This window comes from Delphinapterus leucas, chromosome 6 (assembly GCF_059928025.1).
Source record: "Delphinapterus leucas isolate spDelLeu-1000000601 "Yukka" chromosome 6, BTC_Dleu_Yukka2, whole genome shotgun sequence".
Classification (NCBI taxonomy): Eukaryota; Metazoa; Chordata; class Mammalia; order Artiodactyla; family Monodontidae; genus Delphinapterus; species Delphinapterus leucas.
In genome coordinates, this window is record NC_143134.1 from 37,278,589 (window position 1) to 37,305,329 (window position 26,741).

Below are 26,741 nucleotides of genomic sequence, written 5' to 3' on the forward strand. Positions count from 1 at the left end.
AGGCAAATCAGGATTAATAAAACCTGATAATATTTTGACAGAAATTACACTATAGTCTTTTATCTTTGCCAATTCAAGAGCATAGAATAAATATAACTGCTAACAAGGGATTGTGCAAGAATAGTGTTCACTTGTCTTTAATAACTCCTTTTAGGCTCATAGCAATATTTAATTAGATGTAATTTAAGTTACATATAATACTTCAACCACTGAGTTTTAAAAAATATATATATATGATTTCTTAATGAATTATATTAGATATTTCTCTACCTGTCTACCTGAAAAAACAGTATAAAATATAGTTAAACATTTTCTTAATACTTTTGGATCATTGTTATATGAAGAGCATATACTTCTGTTCTTTGGTATTGCCTATAATACTCCTTGCTTCTTAATTGTTTTTTTGTGTGTGTGTGTTTTTGGGTTTTTTTGGGGAGAGGGCTCTGTTCTTTATTTTCTTGAGAGGTAGTATTGCAGAGCTGCTAATAGCTTGGCTATTGACCTCAGACAGATGGGAGTTTGACTCTCCGTTCTGCCACTAATATCTCCGTGGTTCTTTACAAATGTGAGCCTTGGTCTCTTAGTCTATAAGTGGGAATGATAGTAGGATCACCCTAATGAGGTGTCAGGATTAAGTAGCATCCTGCTTATGCAACACTTGGTGCCTGATCCTTAGATGACATTTGTTAAACATTCATGTTTTTTTCCTTTTAAAAACCATGTATAACTTAGACACAATTAAAAACTCTAACTCCTATGTGTACAGAACAATAAACTCCTACATATTTACATGTAACTACCATCCAGTTCAAGATACAGAAAATTGTCAGCCCCCATGAAGATTCTCTTCTGCCCCCTTTCTAAAAGTTTTTCTTATCTTTTAATGTCATATAAATGGAATCATACAGGATACATTTTTGGAGAGCTGGGATCTAGTGTTTTAAATATATAATGTCTGTGAGATTTATCCATGTGATGGCAGGTGTTAGTATCAATAGTTTGTCTTATTTTTATTGCTTTTGTAGCACTCCATTCTATGAATATACCACAGTTTGTTTGTCCATTATCCTTTTGATGGGTACTTGGGTTATTTGTAGTTTTAGGCTGTTATGAATGCAAGCTGCTCTGAAAACTGTTATTTTTTTAAACTAGTATTTGACATTGTTTTGCAGTTTCTAAGCAGTATTCCTTTATTGATTCTCATCTGCTTTTCCAAGTTTGTTAAATGATCTGTGACAAGGTTTTCCCCCTCACAAAGGCTTATATCCAGCTTCATAGTGCTAGTTTACCATTTTGAAGAAGTCTGATGGCTTGGGTGGGAGGAAGGAGGTGTGGATGTGTTTAAAGTTGGAGGTGTTAATGAAATAAACATGAGTGAATAAAGAAAGATTCTTGTCTCTTCAGATAATGTGGCAGAACTTTATCCAAGCTCAGATCAAAGCTTGACTAGAGCAGGGCTTGGCCCACAGTAGGTTTATTCAAAGTTATGCATTGAATAAATGCATCAAGTTGTCACAAAAACTGAATCAACATGCCTTTAACTTGATTGGAAAAGAATTATCATAGGTTAAGAAGATAATAATCGTAGCTAACTGAGGAGACATGGTGAAAAACATTGGGATGCAATTTGAGAGTTCATCGTCTTTCCACTGATGATTTTGATTTAGACTAAACTACTTCATTTTCCTACCTTAGCTTCTTTATCTTAGAAACATTCCTTATTCCATGAAACAATTACTTGTACAAAACATTATTTGTGTTGATCCTGTAAGTCAGTGGTTCTTAAACTTGAACGTATATCACAATAACCTGGAGGACCCAGCCCCACACCTAGAACTGGTCTGGGTTGGAGCTTGAGAATTAGCATTTCTAACAAGTGGGGTGCATGTTGGTGCTTCTTGCCCAGGGAGTGTATTCTGAGAACTAATGGTGCAGGTCATTTTATTTTTCTCCTTCCTGAATATTGCCAGTAAGCTATTGGTAAAAATAATTTTCTCAGTTGCATTGAGACCTTTCCTAGCTTTTGGAAGAGCAGCATTTAAATTCAAAAGCTTACAGAACAAAAATGGCACGTTGTAAGGCCTTGCGTCCAGTCTTCATGAAGCCTAACATATACTGAAGTAAATCTAACCAATTCAGACAGTAATGTCTGAAACTGTCTTAGCTAAAAAGGATGCCCTTTTCTTTGATGTTAATGTTGCTATAATAATCTATATTCTTAAACTTTGTACAAGAACTAAACATTTTTAACATGCCTTAATTTTTCAGGTAAGTGAATTACAATGTGAAAGCCCAACCACGGCAGGCAATTAATTATGGCTCCAGTAGCAGCCTGGTTCCACATAGGGACCAAATGAGTACCATTCTGATAGGCACAGTTGCTTGGCATGCCTAGAATGATCATAATAAAATTCATTTTTATCTTGCCTAATTCTTAAAATTTTCACTTTGTAATGAAATGACTCAAGTTAGCCAAAAAGGAGAAGCAGGTGGGAATGGAGGAGTACCTTATTTTTCTGGACAAAATCTTAACTGACATAAGACATTTGTAGTAAGATTGCTAACAGGTGTTGATGCAGTGTTGGGTGGGGCTGTCTAACTTAATTTTAAGCACTTCTCCAATGTAGAGTGATTCTCCTAACAGTAGTTCACTCCTTAGTTTCTGTGGTTTTATTGGTACTGTTGTCCTTTAAGAACCAGAAAGAAGTTATCCAGTTAAATTGTTAAAAAGTATAAGAGCATAATGAGAGGAGCAAAATGCTTTTTAGCTTGCACCTATTATTTCAAATATTATCTTGCTTTCCAAATTTTTTTTGCTACGTGGATGGAGATAAACACACACACACATACGCACACAATGTGCATATACAGAATCAAAAAGCAGTCTTTCCTGCTAACAGTTTGACACAGTATTCTCCAGTTGGAAGAAAAAGATCAGTGCCTTTCCCTTTTGAGGGGAGGAGTACATACTATTGAGAAGTTGAACTCAAGAAGGAACTTTTGAAGCTCAACTATTAAAGCCAAAAACAGTCTAGACAGATCATTTGAAATTTAAGATGTGGTCATTATTGATCCACATCTATAAAACAGTATCTACTAGAATAGGTAGAAATTACAATGAACTGTATAACAGTGACTTATCCTTTATTTAAAAACCAAAAGGCAAGAATCCTTTGTGTTTTTTTGAGACTGATCCTGAGTATGTGTTTGATTTTAAATTCTAATCAACTTTGTCTTGTACAGCAGAAAATTAAATTAACTGAGCTATGTATTTCAATACTTTTGGAATTTCAGAGATGCTGCCTATGGGAGTTGCAATTTCTACATTACACTTCTTGACTGTTTTTATGCAGTAAAGAAGGTAAGTGACTCGTAGGATACACCCAGTGTTGTGCTGAAGAACTTAAGTACAGTGCAAGGAAGACAGGCCTTCTTCCCCAAAGATCTTCCAAGATGTATATGATGTGAGAGGTATCCCATTTCCCTGCCAACATTAGAATGACACTAAACTAGAAAACAGATTATTCTGAATCTGAGTGCTTCTGTGCACGAGTTGGGGGAAAAGCCACTTGAACACAGGGAACAATAAGAAACAGTTTTGTAATTAGGCTCTAAATTCAGAATTGGTTTTGAATGTGTTATGATTTCAAAGAAAAACAAGAAGTAAATAGGTTACTGGTTTCTAAGTTCTCTTTGATTTATGTATTTTATGGGTCTGATTCCCATCAATTCTGTTTACAACAGACATTTCTATAACACAGTAACTGTCAAATACTTTGTTTTTGTATCTTCAAGCATTCAATTTCTAGTTCAACAGAAGTATTTGAGTAGCCCATTAGTTTGTTACTAGGTTTTATATAATACTAAGTATAGGTCACTACTGCTTTGTCAGAGCTATTTAAAAATAACTCCTGTGTTTTATAACCAGGGCTACTTGCTGTCTTTGACTCCAGGGGACAACCGTCATACCACATTCTAAATAAACAGGGTCCCCTGGAGTCATGGGACGCAGCAGACCCTGGTTATAACACTCACTCCCTTAGGTATATTTCTTGAACATCAGGGCCATGCAAGAAACTAGAATTGTCAGTCAGTAGCCCTTGGATCAAATAAGCCTTCGAAAACATCTCAAGTTTGTGTGACTTGTATTTTCAGAGGCACAAGGAACCCAGGTTTACTTTCTTGTATAATGGAACATGGTGGCTTTCTGAGAATTTTGACAGAAATTTTAGGGGTTAAACTGAGAGACTTAATTAGTATACAACTTGAGAGATTCATTATTGTATCTTTGTTCCTATATAAGGCAATGAGGATGGACCTTAACTTTGGGACCGAGTCCAGCAGCTTTGTGGTGTATGGAGCTGATGGAGGTAGTTGCTGCAGGTTCTGAGACAGCTCCATGAGGCCACAGTTTAGGCAGGTCATGGGCAGAGGAGGTGATCAGGAGATGGGGAGACAGTAGGTATAGATGACCCCTTCTAGTTACAGTTACAGTCCTTGCCAGATGGACCCCAGGGAACTGCTGATGTAGCCAGGCATACTTGTCCTTGATCCTAGGGCTCCCTTCTCTCTGCTCCCAGCACCTTTAAAAAAAAAAGAAAGAAAAGAAGAAGAAGAAACACTTATGAGAGCCTTGGAGATGGTCTACTATAACATTGGCTTTGTTTTTATCAGATGTTATATCCAAAGTTTAATTAGCTATAACTATAGATCAAAGATTGCTTTTTTCATGCTACATTTAATTTTATTCAAGAGACAACAGCTTCTGATTTTACATTTAAACATTTTCTGTTTGTGACTGATTTTGAATATTATTGTGTATTTGAAATTTTTATAAATGTATCAATAATTATGTCTTGATTTTAGTAGTGCTTTTTTTTAAGTGCTACTTCTAATAGGGTCTCCTTATGAAATTCAAATAATAGAAATTCCCTGCAAACTGATACATTTTATGGTATCATTCTGTTATTTTATTGTGTCACTCTGTTGTTGTATTATTATGTATCATTCTAGTCCAAATATGACATGTATTGGGTACTCCAAATTCAAAGAAATAAAATTCATCGTGGATTTGGTATTGGAGTTAGGACTTAAGCCACTATATTTTATAAAATGAGTTTTTTTTTTGTTTGGTGTTATAGCCTTCTTATTTCTCATTCATATTTCAGTAGTTTACATTTTGCACACTGCGTTTGCAGAATCACCCCTTTTGAACCAAGAATACCTTCTTGATCAAGAATTGTTGCTTACATACTGTCTGGCTCAGTAAGCTGGGAGAACGGTTGTCAGAGGCTGCCAGCTTGTCCTTGTCTCAGAAAATAGATATTGTGCTTATTTTGCTTAGCATGATGCTCTGCCCATTGCAACTCAGAGTGAGGCTACAGAGTAGAAGAGAAAATTCATATATTTTTCCTTATTGAAACAAGGGTTTTTTCCCTCAAAATTTTGCATTTTAGTGTTGATCTCTGGGCTGTCTTTAGTATAGGGAACATTAATCTTTTAATTCAAGACTGTTCAGAATTTGAAAGTGAAGATGTTTATGAAATGTGTGGGATTTGTTTGATATAAACCATATAAACATGGTTTCTTTCCTTTATATTATTTATTTAGCAACCATTGGGTTATGCATTATATTTGAAGCCTGAATGATGTTGATCTAATAAACTAGTAGGATTACTTTGAAGGCTTGATTATTTAGATGTTGCATGGATAGGATGACTGATGAAGGAAAATAAAAAATAAAATTTCATTAAAATAAATATTGTTATAACTAATTTTCCTGATAATGGAAGCATTTAAAAGACATAGCCCACCTCCTTTGAAAACTACTCAATGGAACATAATCTAAATGTAAGAATGTTTTTCTGGGGTGCCTCCTGATACTTATTATTAAGAAATTGGATTGGAAACTGTTTCCTTATTTGCATCTTTGTTATTAAAAGCTTTCCTTTGGATTTTAGGCAATGCAGTATGGCTTCCTTAATTTCAACTCATTTAACCTCGATGAATATGAATACTATGAAGTAAGTTTTCAAGGATATTGTTTTTAACTCTTTTATGCATGTTTTACTTCCAGAAGTAGTATTCTTATTTTTTGAAAAATCAAACAATTTAGATGTGTGTAGAGTGAAAAAAACTCGTCTTTTTTTCTCTTATTCCTATTTCTGCAGTCCTAGTTCATATTGATTTTTGCATTTGATACATCTTTCCAGAGTGAATGAGTGTGCTCTGGCATTTTTCTTTAATTTTTAGTTTAAATTTTTTTTATTATTGATGACTTTCATACAGTGATTAAATGAGATAATGTTTGTTAAACCCTTAGCATAGGAGCTGATGAAATGAATAGCCATTATACATCTGATTAACTCTGGAAAATATTTGTTTTTGTCAGAACCTATTGTTTCTGTGAAGTCAAGACACTTTTGGATGCAAATTACAAAAAGTAAACACAAATGGCTTAAATAAAGTGGGGAAAATTTATTGATTTATGTAAATAAAAAGTCCAGGAGCTAGTGTAACTTCACTCATGACCAGATTCAGGTACTCAAGCACTTACCAGAAATTGGGCTGAAGCTAGCTTTGTTCCAAGGTCAGCTCTCCCCAGTTGGGATAAAGATGGCTACCAACAGCTTTGACTTACCCGTTTGATTTACCCAACTCATTGGAAAAGAAAATTCATAGCTCCAGCAGAAGACTCTCGAACTCCTTTCCTTGGCCTGGCTTAGATCATGTCTCTAGCCCTGAACTAGGCTGTGTTTTTGGTGAGTGTGGGGGATGAGTAGGTATAGAATACTTTGGCCATCACAGCAGTGGAATCGGGTCAGCCCTATCAAATCATACAGACCAAGAAAGGTGGGGTGGGGGGGCACAGAGAGGAGAGAGTCCAAGCAGGCAAAACCGCAGGTGTCCTCTATGTTTTTTAATGTGTATTTTTTTTAATGTGTAATTTGATTCTACCATTCTACCTTCCAAGTAGATAATGAGTAAGATGTTATGCTAAAGGTCTTTTCCAGCCAAGAATACTTGTGGAGTCTTGGTTTTTTTTATCCTGCTATAGTTATCTTGAGCAGACAGTCTCACTAATACTGGAATGATTCCACAGACAGCACTTTATTCAGCATTATCTTGAATCCTCAGATAACTGTTCTTTCACAATCAATTTTTAAAATAACTATTATTTTAAACTCCTAAGTATAACTGAACTATTTTATTGATAAATTGGGTTAATAGTTACTACTAGTCATTACTGTGATGTACCAAACATATAAAAGCATATTGTGTGATTCATTAGGCCAACCCTGCCTTTACTTCTCTGTAATAGCAATACATTTGTAAAGTACAATACACATCAATATTTATTTACCATCTTAACTACTGAATATAATTGAATTATTAACACCATTTTTTGTGCTTCTCCTTATAAAATTAAACATTTAAAATAAAATATACTTTCTCTTTTTAGATAAGCAAAACTAATAAAAACACCAGTTGGTATTCCCTCAGTGTAGCACAGTGATGCCTTTATGTGTTTTTTTACTAAGGAGTAATATAGGTGCTAATTAGCTTCCCGCTCGCTAATGCGGAAACTGCAGCATTGCGGGAGAGTAGCAGGGTCACCCACAAATGTCTTTTACTTTCAGTGAAACTGCATTGAGACACAGGGTAGCTACAGACCACCATGGTAGCTTTGTTTAGTCTCTATAAGTATTTTTAGAAATTTTGAATTAGTGTTTTTCATTGATTCCGCGATGCCCATTTTGTCCTGTTTTGAATAGGAATTCTCTGAATTCAGGATGTATCTTACAATCTGTGATGCCTGTGATTCAATGAAATCTATCACACATTTCTCATTAAAAACTCCAAACTTCTGGTTTTACTTCAAAATCAGAACATGTGGCAATACTTGTCCTCATTCCTGCTTACATCTTTTAGCATGGAATGAACTCATCAATTCCCTTGGCTGATAATTAAGTCAAATAAATCAGTTTTGGGTTACTTGCCTGGCCTATAGATCTTAAGGCAACTCTTGATTTATTTCTTACCTGTTCTTAGGTACACGTATACATACACATACATTGATCTTGTTTTGGTCTTCCCTTTGCAGAAAGCAGAAAATGGAGATTTAAATTGGATAATACCAGACCGATTTCTTGCCTTCTGTGGACCTCATTCAAGAACCAGACTTGAAAGTGGTATGCGAATACTTGGGACCAGTATAGTTTTGTTATTAAAAGTATCCATCCAGTATTTTCTTTTAAAAGAGGCCAAAGCTCGACTGTCTTAATTAAGTGTACTTGGACATTTTAGCACATCATTCTGCCTGGATTTTAACTTTTTAAATTTATTTTTTTCACAGTTATAATCAAACTGGTATTCAATCCCCAGTCCAGATACTGTTTCCACCCAGTTACAAGTGAAATTGTTATCCATTGTTTTCTTTCTGCATTTTACAGCATCTGGTGAATTTCTTTATGTAGGTTACCACCAACATTCTCCTGAGGCTTATATTCCGTATTTTAAGAATCACAACGTTACCACCATTATTCGTCTGAATAAAAGGATGTATGATGCCAAACGCTTTACGAACGCTGGTTTCGATCACTATGATCTTTTCTTTGCGGATGGCAGCACGCCTACTGATGCCATTGTTAAAGAATTTCTGGATGTTTGTGAAAATGCAGAGGGTGCCATTGCAGTACACTGTAAAGGTATGTTTCTAGTGTTGGTTAAGAAATGGTGGACGTGAATGTATATGTGTGTAGAAACATACCATACTCGTTTAGATTATATGCAAGGACACATGAAGATGCCTTTGTTTTTTATAGAGTGCTTTTTTTTCCTTTTGTGATTTCCTTTTTTTTCTTAAAACCACTTTATGGAGGTATGACTGGCATAAAAAGGCTGTACATATAAAGAATGCTTTTAAAACCCTAATTTCATATGGAAAGTATAGTAAATTAAGTTGTATTCATGGGTGATACTACAAAGGCTTATCACATTCACTTATTCACCAAATATCTATTCAGTGCCTACTTTGGTAGGTTCTGGCATATGTCAGTGAGCAGAGCAGACTCCAAGAGCTTATCTTTTGGACTTTATATTCTAACAAGTTGCTAGGCTTTCAGCAGCTAGAACAATGCTTGGCACTTAATAAATATTTATTGAATGAATGTGTAATAACACATTGTATGAATATACTAGGATTTATTTAACTTTTCTCCTTTTGTTAGTTAACTAAGAAGGCAAGGGATACATTTTTGTTAAGAAAAATCCAACACTGGGGAGAAGAAAAACTAAACAGCAAACCTGGGGAATATCAGAAATCTAATCTTGAGAGTTCACACATTATAAGATTCAAATGTCCAGTTTTCACCAAAAAATCTCAAGGAATACAAAGAAACAGGAAAGGATAGCTCATTCAAAGGAAAAAAATGAATCAACAGAAACTGTCCCAAAGAAAGACCAGATGGTAGACTTACTAGACAAAGACATTAAAACAACTGTCTTTTGTTGTTGTTGTTCACCACATGGCATGCAAACATCCCTGATCAGGGATTGAACCTGTGCCCCCTGCAGTGGAAGCTGATCTCTGCATCACCCTCAGGGTCATACTAACCTTCTTTTGAAGGATGAGCCATGCTTGCAACCAGTTACCTCTGTTGTCCAGTCCTATAGGATCCCTGAAACGTAAAAGCCTTCTTTTATTTCATCCTGTTTCTGTCCCCTTTAGTCCAAACTGGCAGTCTTCCAGTGTAATCCCATCAGTATTTTTAGCTTGTGCCGAGATGGCTGATTAAATCCATGGGTAATATCTTTATGGAGCTGATTTTTCAATCATACCCTTGGTATCCAGAACACAGTTTCTCACTTTTTTCAAAATGAATAGGCCTAGAATTTCCTAAATGTTTAGTTTCTCGTTCCTTTTTGCTTAACAATTACTTCTTCAATTCATCTCTCTCGTCTCACATCAGTCAGGAGAAACCAGGCTGCACCTTTAACACTTTGCTTATGAATTTAAATCTCCTTTGCTAATTATCCAAGGTTGTCACACAGAAGTTCTACCTTCCACAAAGCACTAGAACACAATTCAGCCAGGGTTTTTTTGCCACTTTCTAACAAGGATTGCCTTTCTTCCAGTTTCCATGTGATTCCACTGGAATCACCATTAACGTCTGTATTCCTCCTACTAACAGCCCCTTCAAGGCAATCTAGGTTTTTTCTCTCTCTTTTTTTTTTATTTAACATATTTATTGGAGTATAATTGCTTTACAATGGTGTATTTATCTAGGTTTTTTCTAACATGTGCCTTAAAACTCTCCCAGCCTTTAGAATTCCGATGCCAAAGTCACTTCCACATTTTTACATAATGTTTCAGTAGCATGCCACTTCACACAATCTGTATTAGTGGGATTTTTCCAGAGAAACAACTAGTAGGATGTATATGTAGAGAGAAGGAGATTTATTATAAGGAATTGGCTTATGTGACTATATAGGCTGGTGAGCATAAAACATGCAGTGTGGACTGGCAGGCTGGAGACCCAGGAGAGCCAATGGTGCAGTTGAAGTCCAAAGGCTGTCTGGTAGAATAACTTTGGGAGGCAAGTATTTTTGTTCTGTTCAGACTTTCAACTGATTGGATGAGGCCCACACACATTACGGAGGGCAGTTGGCTTACTCAAAGTCTACCAGTTTCATCCAAATACACCTGCCAGGTTGACACATAAAATTAACCATCACAGGAGGTAATGATACTAGTCTAGACGAGAGTAAAGGAAGACAGCAGGAATAGAGTGGGAAAAAAAGTCCACGTGCAAATAGGTATAAAAGTAGAGTAGAAAAAACAGTTGGATGAGGGAGAAAGTACAAGATTTTAAGCCTGTAATTTTGGAAAGATGGTGGTTCCATTAACTGAAAACCCAGAGTATAAAACACTGCACTTACTGAGAATCATCGCTTAGAAAGTGATTTTCAATCTTGGCTAAACGTAGAATCATGTGAGGGATTTTAGGAATCTCTGTGTCCAGGCTGCATCACATACCAATTAAAACTCTCCAGTTGGGCTTCCCTGGTGGCACAGTGGTTAAGAATCCGCCTGCCAATGCAGGGGCCACGGGTTCAAGCCCTCGTCCGGGAAGATCCCACATGCTGCGGAGCAACTAAGCCTGTGTGCCACAACTACTGAGCCTGCACTCCAGAGCCCACGAGCCACAACTTCTGAAGCCCTGGCGCCTAGAGCCTGTGCTCTGCAACAAGAGAAGCCACCGCAGTGAGAAGCCCTTGCACTGCAACGAAGAGTAGCCCCCGCTCACCACAACTAGAGAAAGCCCGCACACAGTAACAAAGACCCAATGCAGCCTAAAATAAATAAATAATAATAAAAACAAACAAAAAATCTCTCCAGTTGATTGTACTGTGCATCAAAACATGAGAACCACTGTTGAGGGGAGCAGAATCATGGGAAGCTTTTTTAAAAAAATCCTACCTGCCCAACAAAATTCTGGAGCACATGACACCAGGTCTCATTGGTTTGTTTCTTTTCCTAGCTGGCCTTGGACGAACAGGCACTTTGATAGCCTGCTACATCATGAAGCATTACAGGATGACAGCAACCGAGGCCATTGCTTGGGTCAGAATCTGCAGACCTGGCTCAGTGATTGGACCTCAGCAACAATTTTTGATGATGTAAGTGGATGGAGAGCTTTTGTAATTCCTCAGGAATGCACGGGTCTGGAAAGTGATGGGAAGTAGAATTTGCCTTAGGCTCCAGTAACAGCAGATAGCCTAGTAGGAGAAAGTTGTTTGTATCTTTCTGATATTGTTACTTAAATACTGTAGGAAACAGGCAAGCCTCTGGATGGAAGGTGACTATTTTCGTCAAAAGTTAAAGGGTCAGGAGAATGGAAAACACAGAGCAGCTGTCTCAAAACTCCTCTTGGCTGTTGATGACATTTCAATCAATGGGGTCGAGAATGAAGACAAGCAAGAACATGAACTGGTAATCGAACCACCCCCATCACACTGTTGTCATTGCTTTAAGTGCTGCTGAGAACTTTTTAGGGCATGGAGAAAATTGTAGATACAAATAATAAAGCACATTTTGAGGGATTATCATCACACATTTTTTGTACTTATTACCCTCTCTAGAAACTTTTTAGTCAAAATAGTTAAAACAAGGTTATGTGTCCTTAAAACTAAAGTTTATTTTTTGTTTACTCACCAGGCACTGGTGATAAAAAGAGGTATGTGAAGTACACTCTTTAGATGGACCTCGTGACACCCCTTTCCCCCATTTTTTTCCTATTTCATGGTAGCTGATTTAGGGAACCAATTGTTCTCAGATGGGAACTTTAAAGAACCAAGAGTTTAGGGGGTAGCAGTACTATATTAAGTGGTGGTAAGTAGACTGTGGAATTTAAAAGAGAGTGTTTTCAATACTGAAAACCCATTATGCCTCTTCACTGTCAAAATGTTTTATAACAAGAGTGCTATTGGGTTCTTTGTCTATGAAAGTCAACTTTTGGTTGTCTTGAATTGTGTCCTGTACCTTTATTTTGAAAGCAGCAAAATATTTTAGAGTTCTTCAGAATGTTGAAGTATATTTATGTGTGTCTGTGTATGATCTATATGGGTAAATGTAGCTGCTATGCTTCGCTGCATTAATAAGTACAGCTTAAATCATTAGCTCAGTGTTTTTCTACTTACACAGTACAGTGATGATGACGAAATCAATGCAGTGACACAAGGTGATAGACTTCGGGCCCTGAAAAGCAGAAGACAATCAAAAACAAACGCTATTCCCCTCACGTGAGTCTGATTTCCTTCGTGTGGTTGTAGTTATTTAATTTGTGTGTAAGGTCCTTCATGAGCATTTTTTCCTGTACATTTTCTCCATGGTTGCATGCCCATTATGCCACTTTGAAATGAGTATCTACTTTGTTTAAAATCTAAGGGTGTTGCCTAAGAAGCTCTTAGTTATCCTTTGTTTATCTCTGTCTTGTGTTGCAACCTCGCTAGCTCGTATAGATAGGAAAGCACTATTCCGAGTGATTTTTCTCCATGGATAATAACTGTCGACTAAAAAAATATTCACAGCCTAAAAGTTGAGAGTTATGTTTCATTTGGCGGAAATTTTTAGGACTTGAAGAAGCCCGGGAGGCAGCATCTCAAGTTACCCTGAGAGAACTGCTCCAAGGAGGCGAGGAGGGAGCCAGGATATATAGGAGTTTTGCAGCAAACGTAGTTTGAATGTCAAAAGATTACTGTTAATAAGAGAAAACAGATTCTGAATGTCAAAAGATTACTGTTAATAAGAGAAAACAGATATCCCAAGTTAAGGAATTTAGCACTTTTCTATGTATGGGAAGATGCAAGAGTCTGGGCTCACTGAAATCCTTCCTTTGATATGCACCTCAGCTCTCTGGGGCCAGTATCCATGCTGAGTTTCCTCAGGGCTCACCATGGGGAGTGGGAGTGGCTGAAGTCTGACGGCTGCTAGATGGCAGGTGTTCTTTCCTTCCTGAGTTCCCTCAGGGCTCACCAGCTCATTGTTGGCTTGTGGCTATAATCACCGATGACCATGACATCCTTTGTTTACTGATATGACACACAGTATTCCATTTCTCATAAACATGTTACATCCTCAAGAGAGTGACAGCAGATATAAACTGTAGAATAACTGTAGATTTGTCCAGAGTTATTAAAATTGTGAATTTCTTTAAATTTACTACCGTATTACACATAATTTGTTTTGATATGGTAAACTTTAATTAGTGGTGACATGGTGGCTTAATGTCATATTATTTTAAGTCAACAATGAATTGATTAAACTATATTTTTGTATTAATTTTTCGTTGGAGGAATTTTTCAAGTTACAGAAGAAGGTTTAGTATGGAGATAGGAAGTTTTATAGTTATTGGGTTGTGTGTGTGTCCACTTATACTTGCTTCTGTAAGTGTTAGTTGGGATTCAATCTCATGGAACGTACAGGATTGTTAGAAAGATATATAGAATCAAAAACTTGACCATTGTACTTTTTTTCTAGGGTATTCTTTTTGTGTGTGTGTGGTACGCGGGCCTCTCACTGTTGTGGCCTCTCCCGTTGTGGAGCACAGGCTCCGGACGCGCAGGCTCAGTGGCATGGCTCACGGGCCCAGCCGCTCCGCGGCATGTGGGATCCTCCCAGACTGGGGCACGAACCCGTGTCCCCTGCATCGGCAGGCGGACTCTCAACCACTGCGCCACCAGGGAAGCCCTCTAGGGTATTCTTTAGTAGATGCTCCCACCTATACCAATGGATTCCTTCCTTCTAGTACCTTTCATTGTGGGGTGGGTGTCAAATTTTGCATCGCCCCCCTTTTTTGGTGATGGAGATAGGTCATCTTAGTATTCAGTAAGCATCTTGTAATATGGCAAGGAACTATGACATAGTAAATGGTTATGGCAGAGAAGAACAGGCCTTTTTAATTAAAAGTAGTTCTTCACTGGTATCTTCTCATAATCTTAAAATCCAAAGTAGAATTACACTTAAGGGATGTGTCATCATGGGCCACTGCCTTGGGAGATTCTTAAAAGACCCAAAGTAAAGGAATGAGTTTTCCAAAATAAAATGCCATGTGAATGAAAGGCATCAGTATTGATATAGGCATTAATTAAGCATTCTCTTTGCTGTTTAGTTGTGCATTCAATCAACTAGAATGCTTTAAATAATTTATTTAATTCCAAATGCCATTTTGTTTTTAATTTCATTATAAGTCTTCATTTAAGGTCTTAATGGGTTTTTTTTTAGGTACTATTTTTTAAATTAGTTTATTTTTAATTTATTTTATCTTTGGCCGTGTTGGGACTTCATTGTTGCGCACGGGCTTTCTCTAGTTGCGGCAAGCAGGGGCTACTCTTCATTGCGGTGCACAGGCTCTAGGCACACGGGCTTCAGTAGTTGTGGCACACGGGCTCAGTAGTTGTGGCGCACGGGCATAGTTGCTCCACGGCATGTGGGATCTTCCTGGAGCAGGGCTCAAACTCGTGTCGCCTGCATTGGCAAGCGGATTCTTAACCACTGCGCCACCAGGGAAGCCCTTAATGGTCCTTTTTATTTAGGAATAGTATAGTCCCTCCAAATAATCATTCTGAAGCCAATTTTAGACAGGAGGAGATAGCTAGTGCCCTAGAGCAGTGCTTCTCAAACTTCAGTGTGCATTTGAGTCTCCTGGGAAGCTTGCTAAAATGCAGATAATGATCAGTGGGTCTGGGGTACCATCTGATTCTGCATTTCTGGCAAGCTTCCAGGTGTTAAAAGATGCTACGGGTCCAGAGACCACACTTGGAATCACAAGCCCTAGAAGGTGGATGATTTTGTGGGCTGCTTTTAGTCATGTCCAGGTTTTTTGTTCTGTTTTTAAGAATCTTCAGCGTCAGTTTATTTCTCAATAGCTTGTTGCCTTCTGTTCAAAAGTCAAGCTGGGAGTCAGGGATGGGAATTCTGCTTAGTCAAAGGTTCTGGAGTTCGATAGGGCTTATAGGAAATTTTATTTTGTTACTCTGAGTCTGCTATCTTGTGAATATGTTTTATAAGAGTTCAAATCATTTGATGCTCCTTTCTAGAAAAATGAGACTATAAAAGTCTCTTCCATAGCTCATGGATTTGTGGAAACATAAAAGAAAACAATAAATGTAGACTAAAATTAGAAATATTGCTGGAAACCAGAAGATGACACTAGATGCTATGACATTTATCTTGGTATGTGAGGTTCCCTGGGATGGTAGTTGATGGATGGCTGAATGATAGTAACTAGCAAAGATCAGTGGAGGAAAGACCAGCCTCTGTGCTATCCATTTGCTTAGTTATCTATTTACACCCCACCTTACCCTAAAAGGAGTAAAGAACGCTGGCCCTTTGCTCTGAAGCACTCTTGGCATTCTTGTCATGTGTTAAAACAATCTTTCTTTTTTTTTTTTTGGCCACGCCTTGCGGCTTGTGGGATCTTAGTTCTCCTATCAGGGGTCGAACCTGGGTCCTCAGCAGTGAAAGCATATTGCTAACCACTGGGACTGCCAGGGAATTCCCTAAAACAACCTTTTACTTGGTAAAAGTTAAAAAAAAAAAAAAAAAGCTAGCTCCAGATTCCCTTTAATTGTAATTGTAATCCCCCAAACAATAGAATAGTCCCCAAACCACCCTCTTCCCATACACACAATTATGCGTAAACACCCTGGGAGACTTAAGATTAGTCACAGCAGATTTTCCTTCCTTCTCCTTCCTTATCCCTTCCTGCTTTTTCAGACCCTCTTTGCTGTTACAGTCTTCTCATTTTTGCTCTTATTTGTAGCTCTTTTGGCCCTAGAAGAGGAGGTCAACTGGAGATTTCCTTTCCTCCCCAAGTGTTTGTTGTTATTTTAGAAATATTTAAAAGTCCCCTGAGAGAGAGTTTGCAGCAGCAGCTTGGGTTGAAAAATCTAAATTCAATTCCTGCCTCCGGATTTTGACCCATCTGTCAGCGTGGACATGTTATTTTGCTTCACTGTTGGTACTTAGCCAAATGAAAATGTTAAGAGGGAAAGTTAATGGAAAATATATGAGTACTGGTGATTCTTAAAAGAAAGTTATAGTACATAAAGTAATCCAGTCATTGGTGTCTGTTTTACAGTCAATATTTGGGGAGAATTAAGTGTTAGGAATTGTAAAATTAGTTTTTTTTTTTTTGCGGTACGTGGGCCTCTCACTGTTGTGGCCTCTCCCATTGCGGAGCACAGGCTCTGGATGTGCAGGCTCAGCGGCCATGGCTCACGGGCCCAGCCGCTCCGCGGCATGTGGGATCCTCCCGGACCGGGGCACGAACCCGCGTCCCCTGCACTGGCAGGCGGACTCCCAACCACTGCGCCACCAGGGAAGTCCAGTAAAATTAGTAATTTTGTCAGAGAGCTTGTCTGATCCTGACTACCATGAGGACAGGAAATTATGTAGCACCATGATCTTGAAGTGATCTTCAGGACATGATGGCAAGTATATTATTGTCTGTGCCAAAACAGATTGTGTAGATTTTGTAACTTCATCCATGCTGCCTATTTTTCTGCATTGTGCTGATGATTTCTGCTAGGTTTATTAGGGACAAAGGAAATGATGCATGAAGAGTGGAAGCACATTCTATGGGAACAGGTAAAAATACAGATATAGTTAGCCTTGAAAATCCCTTAAAACCACCTTTAACAGTACAGTGTAGGTGGGTGTGTTTCATCGTTGAAAAATAATTCTCATGCCAGGAGCTTTACTAGAGGAACAAATGAAAATCTATAAAGCAGACACATGCCTGTGTCAGTTCAGGGCTTTTTTTGTTTGTTTGTCTGGTTGGTTTTGCCTCCTTTTTCTCTGTGATTTGGTTTTCTGTGTGCATATTATGCTTTTTGAAGAATTTCAACCACATAGCTATGACTCTAATTTCAGTATCATACAATTAAGTTAACATGGGGTAGTTATCCAACTAGAGATTGGGTCTAACCTTTCTTTACCAAATATGAAATCGGTTTAAAACTGAAGACAGCATTTTTTTCCAACGTAAAATGGCAAAATTTGATCCCTGTTTCCTGCTCCTTTGCATCGCAGGGTATCTAAAATTCACACGTGGCTTTATTTATTTATTATTTTATTTATTTTGGCTTCCCAATTTGAACCTGTTCTTTCCCCTTCGCCCCTTTCCAGATGTTCCCTAGCTGTGCTGACCTCTGCACTGTGTAGTGTTGTCATCTGGTGGATTGTTTGTGCCTACATTCTCCCCATCCTGCTATTCTGTCTCGATGGTTTAAGAACACAGTAGCCATCAGGACCCTTGACAGATAGCTGCTGTGTAAGTGTCCCATTCCACTTCTCTACTAGCGCTCACCTCTGGTGTCCAGTGTGTTTCTCATGATGCATGTTTTTCTCACTATCAGTTCTTCTAGCTTTGTTGATTTGCCTTTTTTCAAAGGTTCTTATTCTGAATCTTTGCACTTCATGGGTTGGTGGCAGGGAAGGAAGTCTTCTCTGTTACTTTCATACCAGGGATATTAAAAGTAACACGCTTCGTTTAAGATGTGCTTACTCTTAACAGATTTTTCTTGTCAAAAATGTATAGTTAGTTTGGGGTAATTGGGGTGGTTTTCTTTCAATCAGTTGTCTGTACAACTTTCCTCTGGTTTTCTAGAGTAAATATTGTTAATATATCCTTTCCAATCTAGCAAAAAGAATTTTCCCGCTGGTTTTCTGCTGTTAGTAAAGACTTTATTTTGTAGCCATGAGATCTAGTGAGCGTTGCATCCTTTTTCACCTCTGATTCTGCCATTGTACACGGTGCTCTCTCAGCAGGCACCTGCTTCCCTAATAAATATTCTGTCTTGAGTATGCAGAATTTTCTCCACTACCTCGTTTCACTTCCTCCCCTTTAGGGAATACAGTTAAGTATAGTTTTCAACACTTGGTGTTGAATGAAAATAGGAAAGCAGAGAAAACTGGAGTCCTTTGTTTATGTTTGTGTTTCCACATGACAGTCACTGTGCTCCTTTTTCCTTCCCACTTTCCTCCTTTCCCAAAAGTAACCAGAATGCTTTTATTAGGTTAATAGAGGCAGAATTTGTATTCTCTTGATATCTTTCATCATTAAATGAATACCTTCACAGTGAAGAGACTCCTTTTCTGCAGAAGAATGTGACAAGAAGCTTTCCCGGGAACATCATGTTAAGACCAAGAGCACAGAAAGGAGGGTGTATCCTGTGAGACTGTGGTTCACCATTACCCTCTTATGTCTAGGCTGCATTCTTTTTTCCTCTGAAACATTTTCTTTAGCTCAAATTTTAAGAATTTCTTGTCTTGTTCCAACTTGGACTTGGGGGTTATAAAGGAATACAAAAGTGCCTTCTAGGAACTCCTCCAAAGTAAAATTCCATTGCAACCAACTCTAGTACTTTGTGGTTCAGTGACTGTTTTCAAATGGCTAGAAAAGATTTAAAAAACTAGCAGATGCCATTCTTTTCAAAATCAAGGAAAAGCTGCTTAACATGAACCTATATATGACATTTAAAAAAAGTCTTATTAATAACAAGCTTACTACATAGGCACATATACTATGTTTCTGATACGGATTATCCCTTTAGGTGTTTTGTTCCTTTACTTCTCTTACCGAGCCTAGATTTCACACATTTGGACTCAGGGCCATCACACACTGCATAGATTTATCCTTCTCAAGCTATTCCGAGTGGCAATTTCAAACAGGTGGAGTCATTGCTAATAATGTTTAGGCGCTTCATGATTGTATTATTTCTTGCAGGGTAAGTTTAAAAAATGGTCTCTATCAGGCTCTTTTCTTTTGAATATTCTATGTAAGACATAACGTTTTTTGTTATTACTGACATTTGCCATTGTATCTCTAGCCCAAAGCAGAGTATTCACTTTAGCCTGCCCTGATTAATTTGGAATTTACAGAAACAAAAGCTTTCAACAATAACAATAATGTGAACAGATATAATCCTTATAATTATCCTTTGAGGTGACTACTCATGGGCACTGATAGGTTGTTTCCTGGCATGCCTGGAGAGCTTCCCTATAACAGCACTTCACACGCTGCTTCAGACCTTTTAGACAGTGGGAAAAGCATCTCTGCAGGTTGCAGGGCCTCAGGCCCATCATTTTGCAGGCTCTTTTTGTATCAGTGGTGGACAACCAGTGTAAATAGTGCATGGCTGCGCTGATGGATTCTCTTCTTGGAATGAACATTTATTTTCAAAGTACTTTGTGACTTGATAGGTGAGAGACCTGGCTTTTCAATTTTTTGCTGTGCCTCAAGTTGCAGATATCCTTGTATCCAAAATCGGAAAATATTGGGCCTCAAAAGATACTGCAGAGAAGAAAACGAACTCTAGTATGGGCAAGAGATAGAAGGTAGGACTGAGGGTTCTATCAGGAAAAGATGGAAAGGAGAAACGACATTTGCTAAATGTTGTCCTGCAGAGCCGTGTGATTGGCCTAGTGTGCAAGGTAGGGGGTAGTGAGTTCCCACATCCCTGTGGCAGAGTGAATACTTCACACGTTTACTAGCTTCACCCACCTTAGGGTGTTAACTTGTAGGATATCTCAGGTAATAACTAAGTGTAGTTGCTGTGTTTCCTTCCCACTTTATTGATGCATAACCTACAGATGTAATAACTGCTCTGTTTTTAATGTAAATAACTGGTGACCTGAATCAGTCACCAGTTTGCATTCCAAATTTCTAGCATGCTCTCATTTTCAAAATTGCACGTAAATTATTAGCTATTAATAGTATATTACTTCCCATGAATTGTTTATACTAATTTTATAGAGAAATAAGTACTTTTAAAAAGATGTTTCCTATCAGCCTAAAATATGATTTAGCAGTAATTTCTTGTTTTGAATAGTATTTAAACATAATAGCTAACTTAAGAAATCAGGAGGTAAATTTCCTAAGCAGGCAGTGTATATTGGCTCTTGTTTTTTCCCTCATATTAATGATTTTACAGTGTGATGGTTGATACTTTTGACCATAAGTGGCCTCAAATTATTTGAAAAGTAGTTGTTGTATTTCAAAAAAAAGCCAACAGGAGTCTCATTTTCTCCATTTGTAAAAAATGGAGATAAAACTCATGAACCTCACTGAGTGGGTGAGAGGCCTCGGGACAGTAGAGGCAGCACCAAGCCCTGGGCCTGGGCCTTAGAAATAGCAATGGAAGCATTGCAGTTTGTTTCCGTTTTGTTTTGTTTTTTTTAATGAAAAATTCTAGATTCACATTCTTAACAAAGACAACTAAATATTTCCTCTTCACTTTATACAATCAGAAAGAATTTAAAAATAAATCCTTGTTTTCAAGGAGAGAATTTATATGCCAAGGGCAGTTGGTACCCTCTTCGATAATATAATTATGTCTGCATATACATTTTCTATTTTGTTAAAACAGTCAGCATTTAGGGTGATAAAACTTTATCAGAAATCCTGAATCAAGCATTGGCTCATTTACCCAGGATCAGTTTCCCTCAGTGAGATTGAAGGCCTGATTCATAAGGCTTTCAGAAATGTTTCTTGGATAAAGAGAAACAGCTAGGCTAGGAGTTCCCCTCCCTCAGCATTCTACTCCTCTCCCCCAAATGGCTCGAAAACTACTGGCCTCCAGACTTCTGCTCTGGTGCAGTACAACCCATTGTTTTTTTAATGATGAGAAGTTAGTATTTTACTAAATGTTGAATATCCCATGGTTTGAGTAATATTAAGATTATAAGAATTTACTACATTTTAAGGACCTGGCTTTGGTTATTAACTAATGTGGTGTTAACACAGGCATAGGAGGTAGGACTGGCTGCTAGTTGGTTGTAATGCTTTCTTTTTATGCATGAGCTGGGTTCTCATAAGTTGTTGTTGGCTATCTCACCCTTATGTTTGGATATGAGAGGAGAAAGCTTTTTAAAGTACTTTCTCTCACAGATAAATGAAAGTTGAGTATATGTAGATGTGTATGTATGCAGTTCAGTGTTTTAGTCATTATCTCTTGAAGAAAAGAATTGCTTGTAAAATTTTTTGGTGTTTTCTGCTGTTGTCCCTCTGACAATTCAGTGAGGAATTTTAAAACACCCTCTACTTATGAACAGGTATTCTGTGTGGGCTTTATCTGAGGGTGTTCTTTCTGATTCATGAGTTTGCCTCCTGGGCAGTCTACTCCCATAGGTACTCAGTTCTTGGAGATGTAGAGAGTTTAATTAAATCAAGTTTCACAAAATTTAAACAGCTTCACTTTAATCGTACTGGGTGACTTTGTGAGTGGTTGTAAGCCAGCCCAAAAAATTCTGTTTGAACATACTTTTAAAATTTGAAATGTTATAAAAAATTACTGTTGATTTGATGTCAATTGCTTGTACTTCCAGCTCTGAAGAGTGAATACTGTATATATATTTATATTCGTATTCTTTAGAATTTGGGGTTTTTAAATGATTTCTTGTTTTCATGACTAGAATTCTGAGAATTTATTTTTACTTTGGGGCACAAAAATTTGTCTTACTGATTGATTTCTTTGGTGTGGGAATTGCTTGACATGCCAGGTCATTTCATTTTCCAAAAGCAAAGTTCTTTGGTTATCTTTGTGTAAACCTTCATAGGGAAATGAGATGCTTTATTTCAAAAGACCTTGATGTAAAAGTGTGTTTCAGATTTTTTTCTGGCAAATGTGCTTATGGAAAATCCTGTCCGTTCTCAAGAAAATAATTTGCACTAAAGTGCAAAAATGCCTTCCTCTGTCAAGTATTTGCAAATCGCTTCAGTGAGTATAATGTTATCTTTTTCCAACTGTTTTCAGAGTAATTCTTCAGTCCAGTGTTCAGAGCTGTAAAACATCTGAACCTAACATTTCTGGCAGTGCAGGCATTACTAAAAGAACCACCAGATCTGCTTCAAGAAAAAGCAGTTTTAAAAGGTGAGAAAAGAATCCTACTCTTCTGAAATGTTCTAAGCATTGGTTTTCCAGTTTAATCTTCTGGAGATAGAAATGAAGACAGGAGAAAGCAGAGTCCCTGTGGTAGGAAATTAATCAAAAATGTTTCACTTGTTCATCATCTAAGAAAATCTGGACCATTTTAATTTGGGGCTTTGTTTTGTTTACAGAGGTGATTCTCAACACTGGAAATGTTGTCTCTGGGCCATAATATGGGAAAGTTGAGAATGCTGTACTTCTGAGTTCTTAAATTAAGAACTTCCAAAGCTCTCTGTCAGGACTTGGAGGAAATCTTTCTGTCTGTATATCAGATCCAGCATAATTGTTGGAGAATTAGTTGTAAATAAGTGTGATGGTGGAAAAATGAGAACTCCCGTGAGTTTGGGATCCTTCTTTACCTAGCGACTATCCTCTTGGCCACAGTCTCTATATACACAAGGGCGCTAGCCTTTTCACTTTCTGGCCCAGCATCTTTCACTTCCTTCATTAATAGAGGCTTTCACAAAAAATTGGACATGTTCTGTGACCAAATCCATTACTCACCATTGTTTTTGGATGTTTATCATGAACTGAGACATTTCATTTTTAACATATTCCAAAAACAGATCCCCTTTTAGGGGAGAGCAGATTGCCCATTTCCTATCATCTCAGGAGGCATAGGCAGGCAGGCACCTTTTTTGTGTTTGTGTATCTTTGCCTTGAGCTGGCAACCCGTGCGGTCCTGGGCATGACAGTACCGTGCTCAGGACACAGGGTTGTCTTATAGAGACCACGAGCAAGCTGAAGATAATCTGAACCAGACTTTAAAACGTCCTTCACAGTTTTCCTTGCTTCTTTTTGGCTTCCCTGCCCTCAGATCTTTGAGGCTTTGGGCCTGCGTTGACCTTCAGTGCTAAGGTAGTCTCCGGTGCAGTCCCACGGCAGCCTGTGTCCTGAGGGACTCACTGACAATCTAGAGAGCTCTGTGTGTTTTGCTTCTGTAAGGAACTGTTCCATTCTGCCACTCTCCTTCTTTGCTGATTCTTTTGTACAGTTTTACTACAATCTTTTACTTGCCAGAGAACGTGATAGTGCCTCAATACAAGTATTTGAGAATTGGGCACTGACTCCTGATTGTAGGGTTTAAAACTTTTCATTAGAAAGGTATCAAATATTCATACTCTTTGTACTCTAATTCACTGAGAAGAATATTAGAGAAATACTGACAGAAAGTCAGATTTAGGTACATTATAACATAATATCAGAAATGTTATTTATAATAGTAAGAAATAGGAAATGATTGATGAATTCCGCCAAATGAATCGAGAGTCATGTTTTCAAAGGAAAGTTAATGACCTGGGTTAATTGCTCATGGAGCAATAAATGAAAAGGGCGACACATAAAAATTATGAAGTATTGCTCTAATTTTGTAAATGTAAAATATACTTTATATATATATGTGTGTGTGTGTAAAAGTGTATAGATGTGTAAATATTTATAAGCTTAAATATTTATAGATGTGGACATTTCGGTTGGATTGGCCAAAAAGTTCGTTCGGGTTTTTCCGTAACATCTTACCAAAACACCCAAAGGAACTTTGTGGCCAACCCAATATATATGTAGAGAAGTAAGATAAAGGAAAGATATGCCGTAACGCTAACAGTTCTTCCAGTTGGTAGGGCATTTGGGGATTTTTTCTCTTTTTTTCTATCATTTTCTTTTTTTTCTAACTTTTCTACAATAAATGAGGGGAAATGCGAGTTTTTTTAAATTTTGACACTTTTATGGAAATTAAATTATTAAAAATTCAAATAAAGGGCCTGCTGTTGATGATAGACATGTTTTGAATGGACATATTCTTTTCAGACTTTTATCACAGCCGGGTGTGTTTTGCACATTTAATTCTGCTTTCTGCTTTTCTGGATGGCGCTCTGCAGGTTTCAGAGGAGTTGGCTAGAGTCCTGGAGCCGGGACTGCACTTGCCTGGTCATACCACGTTCCTCTTAGGGTGTGGCCGTATGGTAGTTTTTCCATCTAGGTCTTGTCTAGTGATCTAAACTTGTGCTTCTCAGCAGAGGTGGTTCCTGGTTGCGGTGAGCATCTGCCTGAGGTCCCTGGACTTGTTGCTTTGAGGGCTCTAAAGTAGAGTTCAGACTGAATAGCTTGACCAAATATTGAAATGGCCCAAAGAAAGCAGTTTTCAGGCATTCGGGATAGTGCTGAAAACCAAAAAAAACTTCTTTTAAATTCTGAAATGGACTTTCAGAGATTTGGAGGGGCAAAGAAGTAAAACAACGAGAGTTAATTGGGCTTCACAGTGCTTCTAACCATGCCCTCCATGCCGGGTCTCCTTTACCTCTTTCTGGGCTTTGACCTGTATTGGCATCACCTTAACTGTGACCACATACAGCTCACCAGAGAAAGGCAAATACGTTATGCACAGGTCCCATTTCCTGCTTCTAGGAAATAACGGGAGTCAGCACCCAAGCTGTAGCGTGAAGTTTTTGTCCTATGGGATAGTATTCGTTTGTGGTTGGAGGGTAGTGAGAGAATTAACACAATTGCACATAATCTGATTCAGGACAAAATAATATGAGCTAAGATTGTTGAGTAATTTTAAAGTATTGAATAGAAATCTTTTCTTTGAACAGCAGTACACACACACACACACACACACACACACAAAATAGTACACCATTTTTGCACCATTTCCATGTACATTCATAAACACTTGCAAGGCACCAGGGTTGCCAGTCTGCCGTTATTCCCATTTGTGAGGCCTTCTCTCTTGCAGGTTGATGTTGTTTGTACGTCATCATCATCTCTATTGAGCCATAGAGCTTGACCTTTCATTTCCATGTTCTATTCTACTCTTTGAGGGTTTCCAGGATGAAGACCTCACCAACATTCACTTTCCATTGATTTGGCTCTTTTGATTTTTGACAGTTTACTGAGAGGCTTGACATCTTGGAAGAACTTTCCCACAAACATGTTAAAAGAGCAGTTATTTGGAGACTGAAAAAAATATGAGTGTTGTCATAAGTATTTGGTGCTGGGAAGAATTGCCACCACGTTTCTCTCATGGCAGGTGACTGATTATTCTCCCATGTATCCGTTGAACATTAGCCACATCTAAGCTTAAATCGTGGGTGACAAGCTCTGCTCTGGCCCAGCTGTGGCAGTTCGGGCACGGAAACACTGGAGCGTCTGGTGGCGGATGGGGTGCTGAGAGGAGTCTGTGTAGCACCTTCCTCATCCCCTTTCTTAAGTCCAGAGAAGTAAATTAATGGGCTTCTACACCTCCCACTTCCTGTTAGAGCTAGAAACCCATTTTAATGTTTCTGTTTTAATAATCCACTGAAGAACCAGCTAAATAGAACTGGCCCATTTTTCAGTGTTGTTGTATCAACTCTGAAGAGCTCCCTGAGAATGGGTCTCGAACATTTCATCATCGAGCCTCCGATTGAGAACCTGTAGCCACCTCATTTGATGTCATTCAGTTCGGTTCATGTCTTTACACTGCTCACCCATTGAGTGCATGTTCCTGTAAGCTTATACTGTTTCTTTGGGGGCAGTCTTTTGTTTTTTAAAAGAAATTATAACTTCATTTGTTTTCTAAGAAAACTGTCATGTATAAGTGCCTTTTTTATTCCAAGTTGCATCATTGGGAACCATCACTTTCTGCTCCACCTGTCAAACCAAACGAATGTTCATTGCTTTGGGGCATTCTGTACCTAATTATTCATAGTTTGGAGGAAGATAAATGCTCAGGCTCTTTCTTCAGCCTCTGAAACCATGAGTCTCTTCACAAGCCCTTCAGTTGGCGTAACTACATTTAGGACTTCGGCTTTTTAAGTCTTCTCATTTGTGACGTTTGCCATCATCATACCTGTCACTGCTTCTTCTTCCTTAGAGTCTCAGATCTCAGTGTCTGTTCCATCACCTCTGGGCTTTAATTCTTTGTCATTGCCATTATGTTTAAAAACTATATCACTGTAGAAGCCCCAGAATGTTGTATCTAAATACTCTTTTATGCTGGTTACCTCTGTTCCTTTAAAATATTAATCTCCCTTTGAAATTTCAGATACTTTCCCTCTTGGCTCCACCAACTAACCTGGACCTTTATACTCAGTTCTCTATTGGGGTCTCGGAAAACTAAATGTTTGATTCGGATGAGCTGCTCTGATAGAGCACCGTTATCATCATCCAAGTGAGGGTCACCTCCAGTTTGGAATTGGTTTCTCTCTTTTCTTTTGCTTTAGTTGTTCTCTGAAAGTTGCTATTTAGTTGAAAGTTAAAGTGATCAG

General features: G+C 38.0%; 1 protein-coding gene across 8 annotated transcripts in view; it reads left to right on the forward strand.

The window, feature by feature from the left end:
- CDC14B (cell division cycle 14B) overlaps positions 1 to 26,741 on the forward strand; it is a 97,208-nt gene that overhangs the window by 69,357 nt on the left and 1,110 nt on the right. For 3 of the 8 annotated variants that reach the window (XM_022558916.3, XM_022558915.3, XM_022558918.3), the window contains exons 6-13: positions 3,295 to 3,361; positions 5,961 to 6,023; positions 8,105 to 8,192; positions 8,478 to 8,708; positions 11,544 to 11,682; positions 11,836 to 11,995; positions 12,707 to 12,804; positions 22,321 to 22,437. In XM_022558916.3, coding sequence (XP_022414624.1) covers positions 3,295 to 3,361; positions 5,961 to 6,023; positions 8,105 to 8,192; positions 8,478 to 8,708; positions 11,544 to 11,682; positions 11,836 to 11,995; positions 12,707 to 12,804; positions 22,321 to 22,437 — 963 coding nt within the window. Of the gene's footprint in view, positions 1 to 3,294; positions 3,362 to 5,960; positions 6,024 to 8,104; positions 8,193 to 8,477; positions 8,709 to 11,543; positions 11,683 to 11,835; positions 11,996 to 12,706; positions 12,805 to 17,692; positions 22,438 to 26,741 lie in introns of those variants that run through there. The other 5 variants (XM_089913009.1, XM_089913008.1, XM_022558920.3 and 2 more) reach the window with 5 other exon arrangements.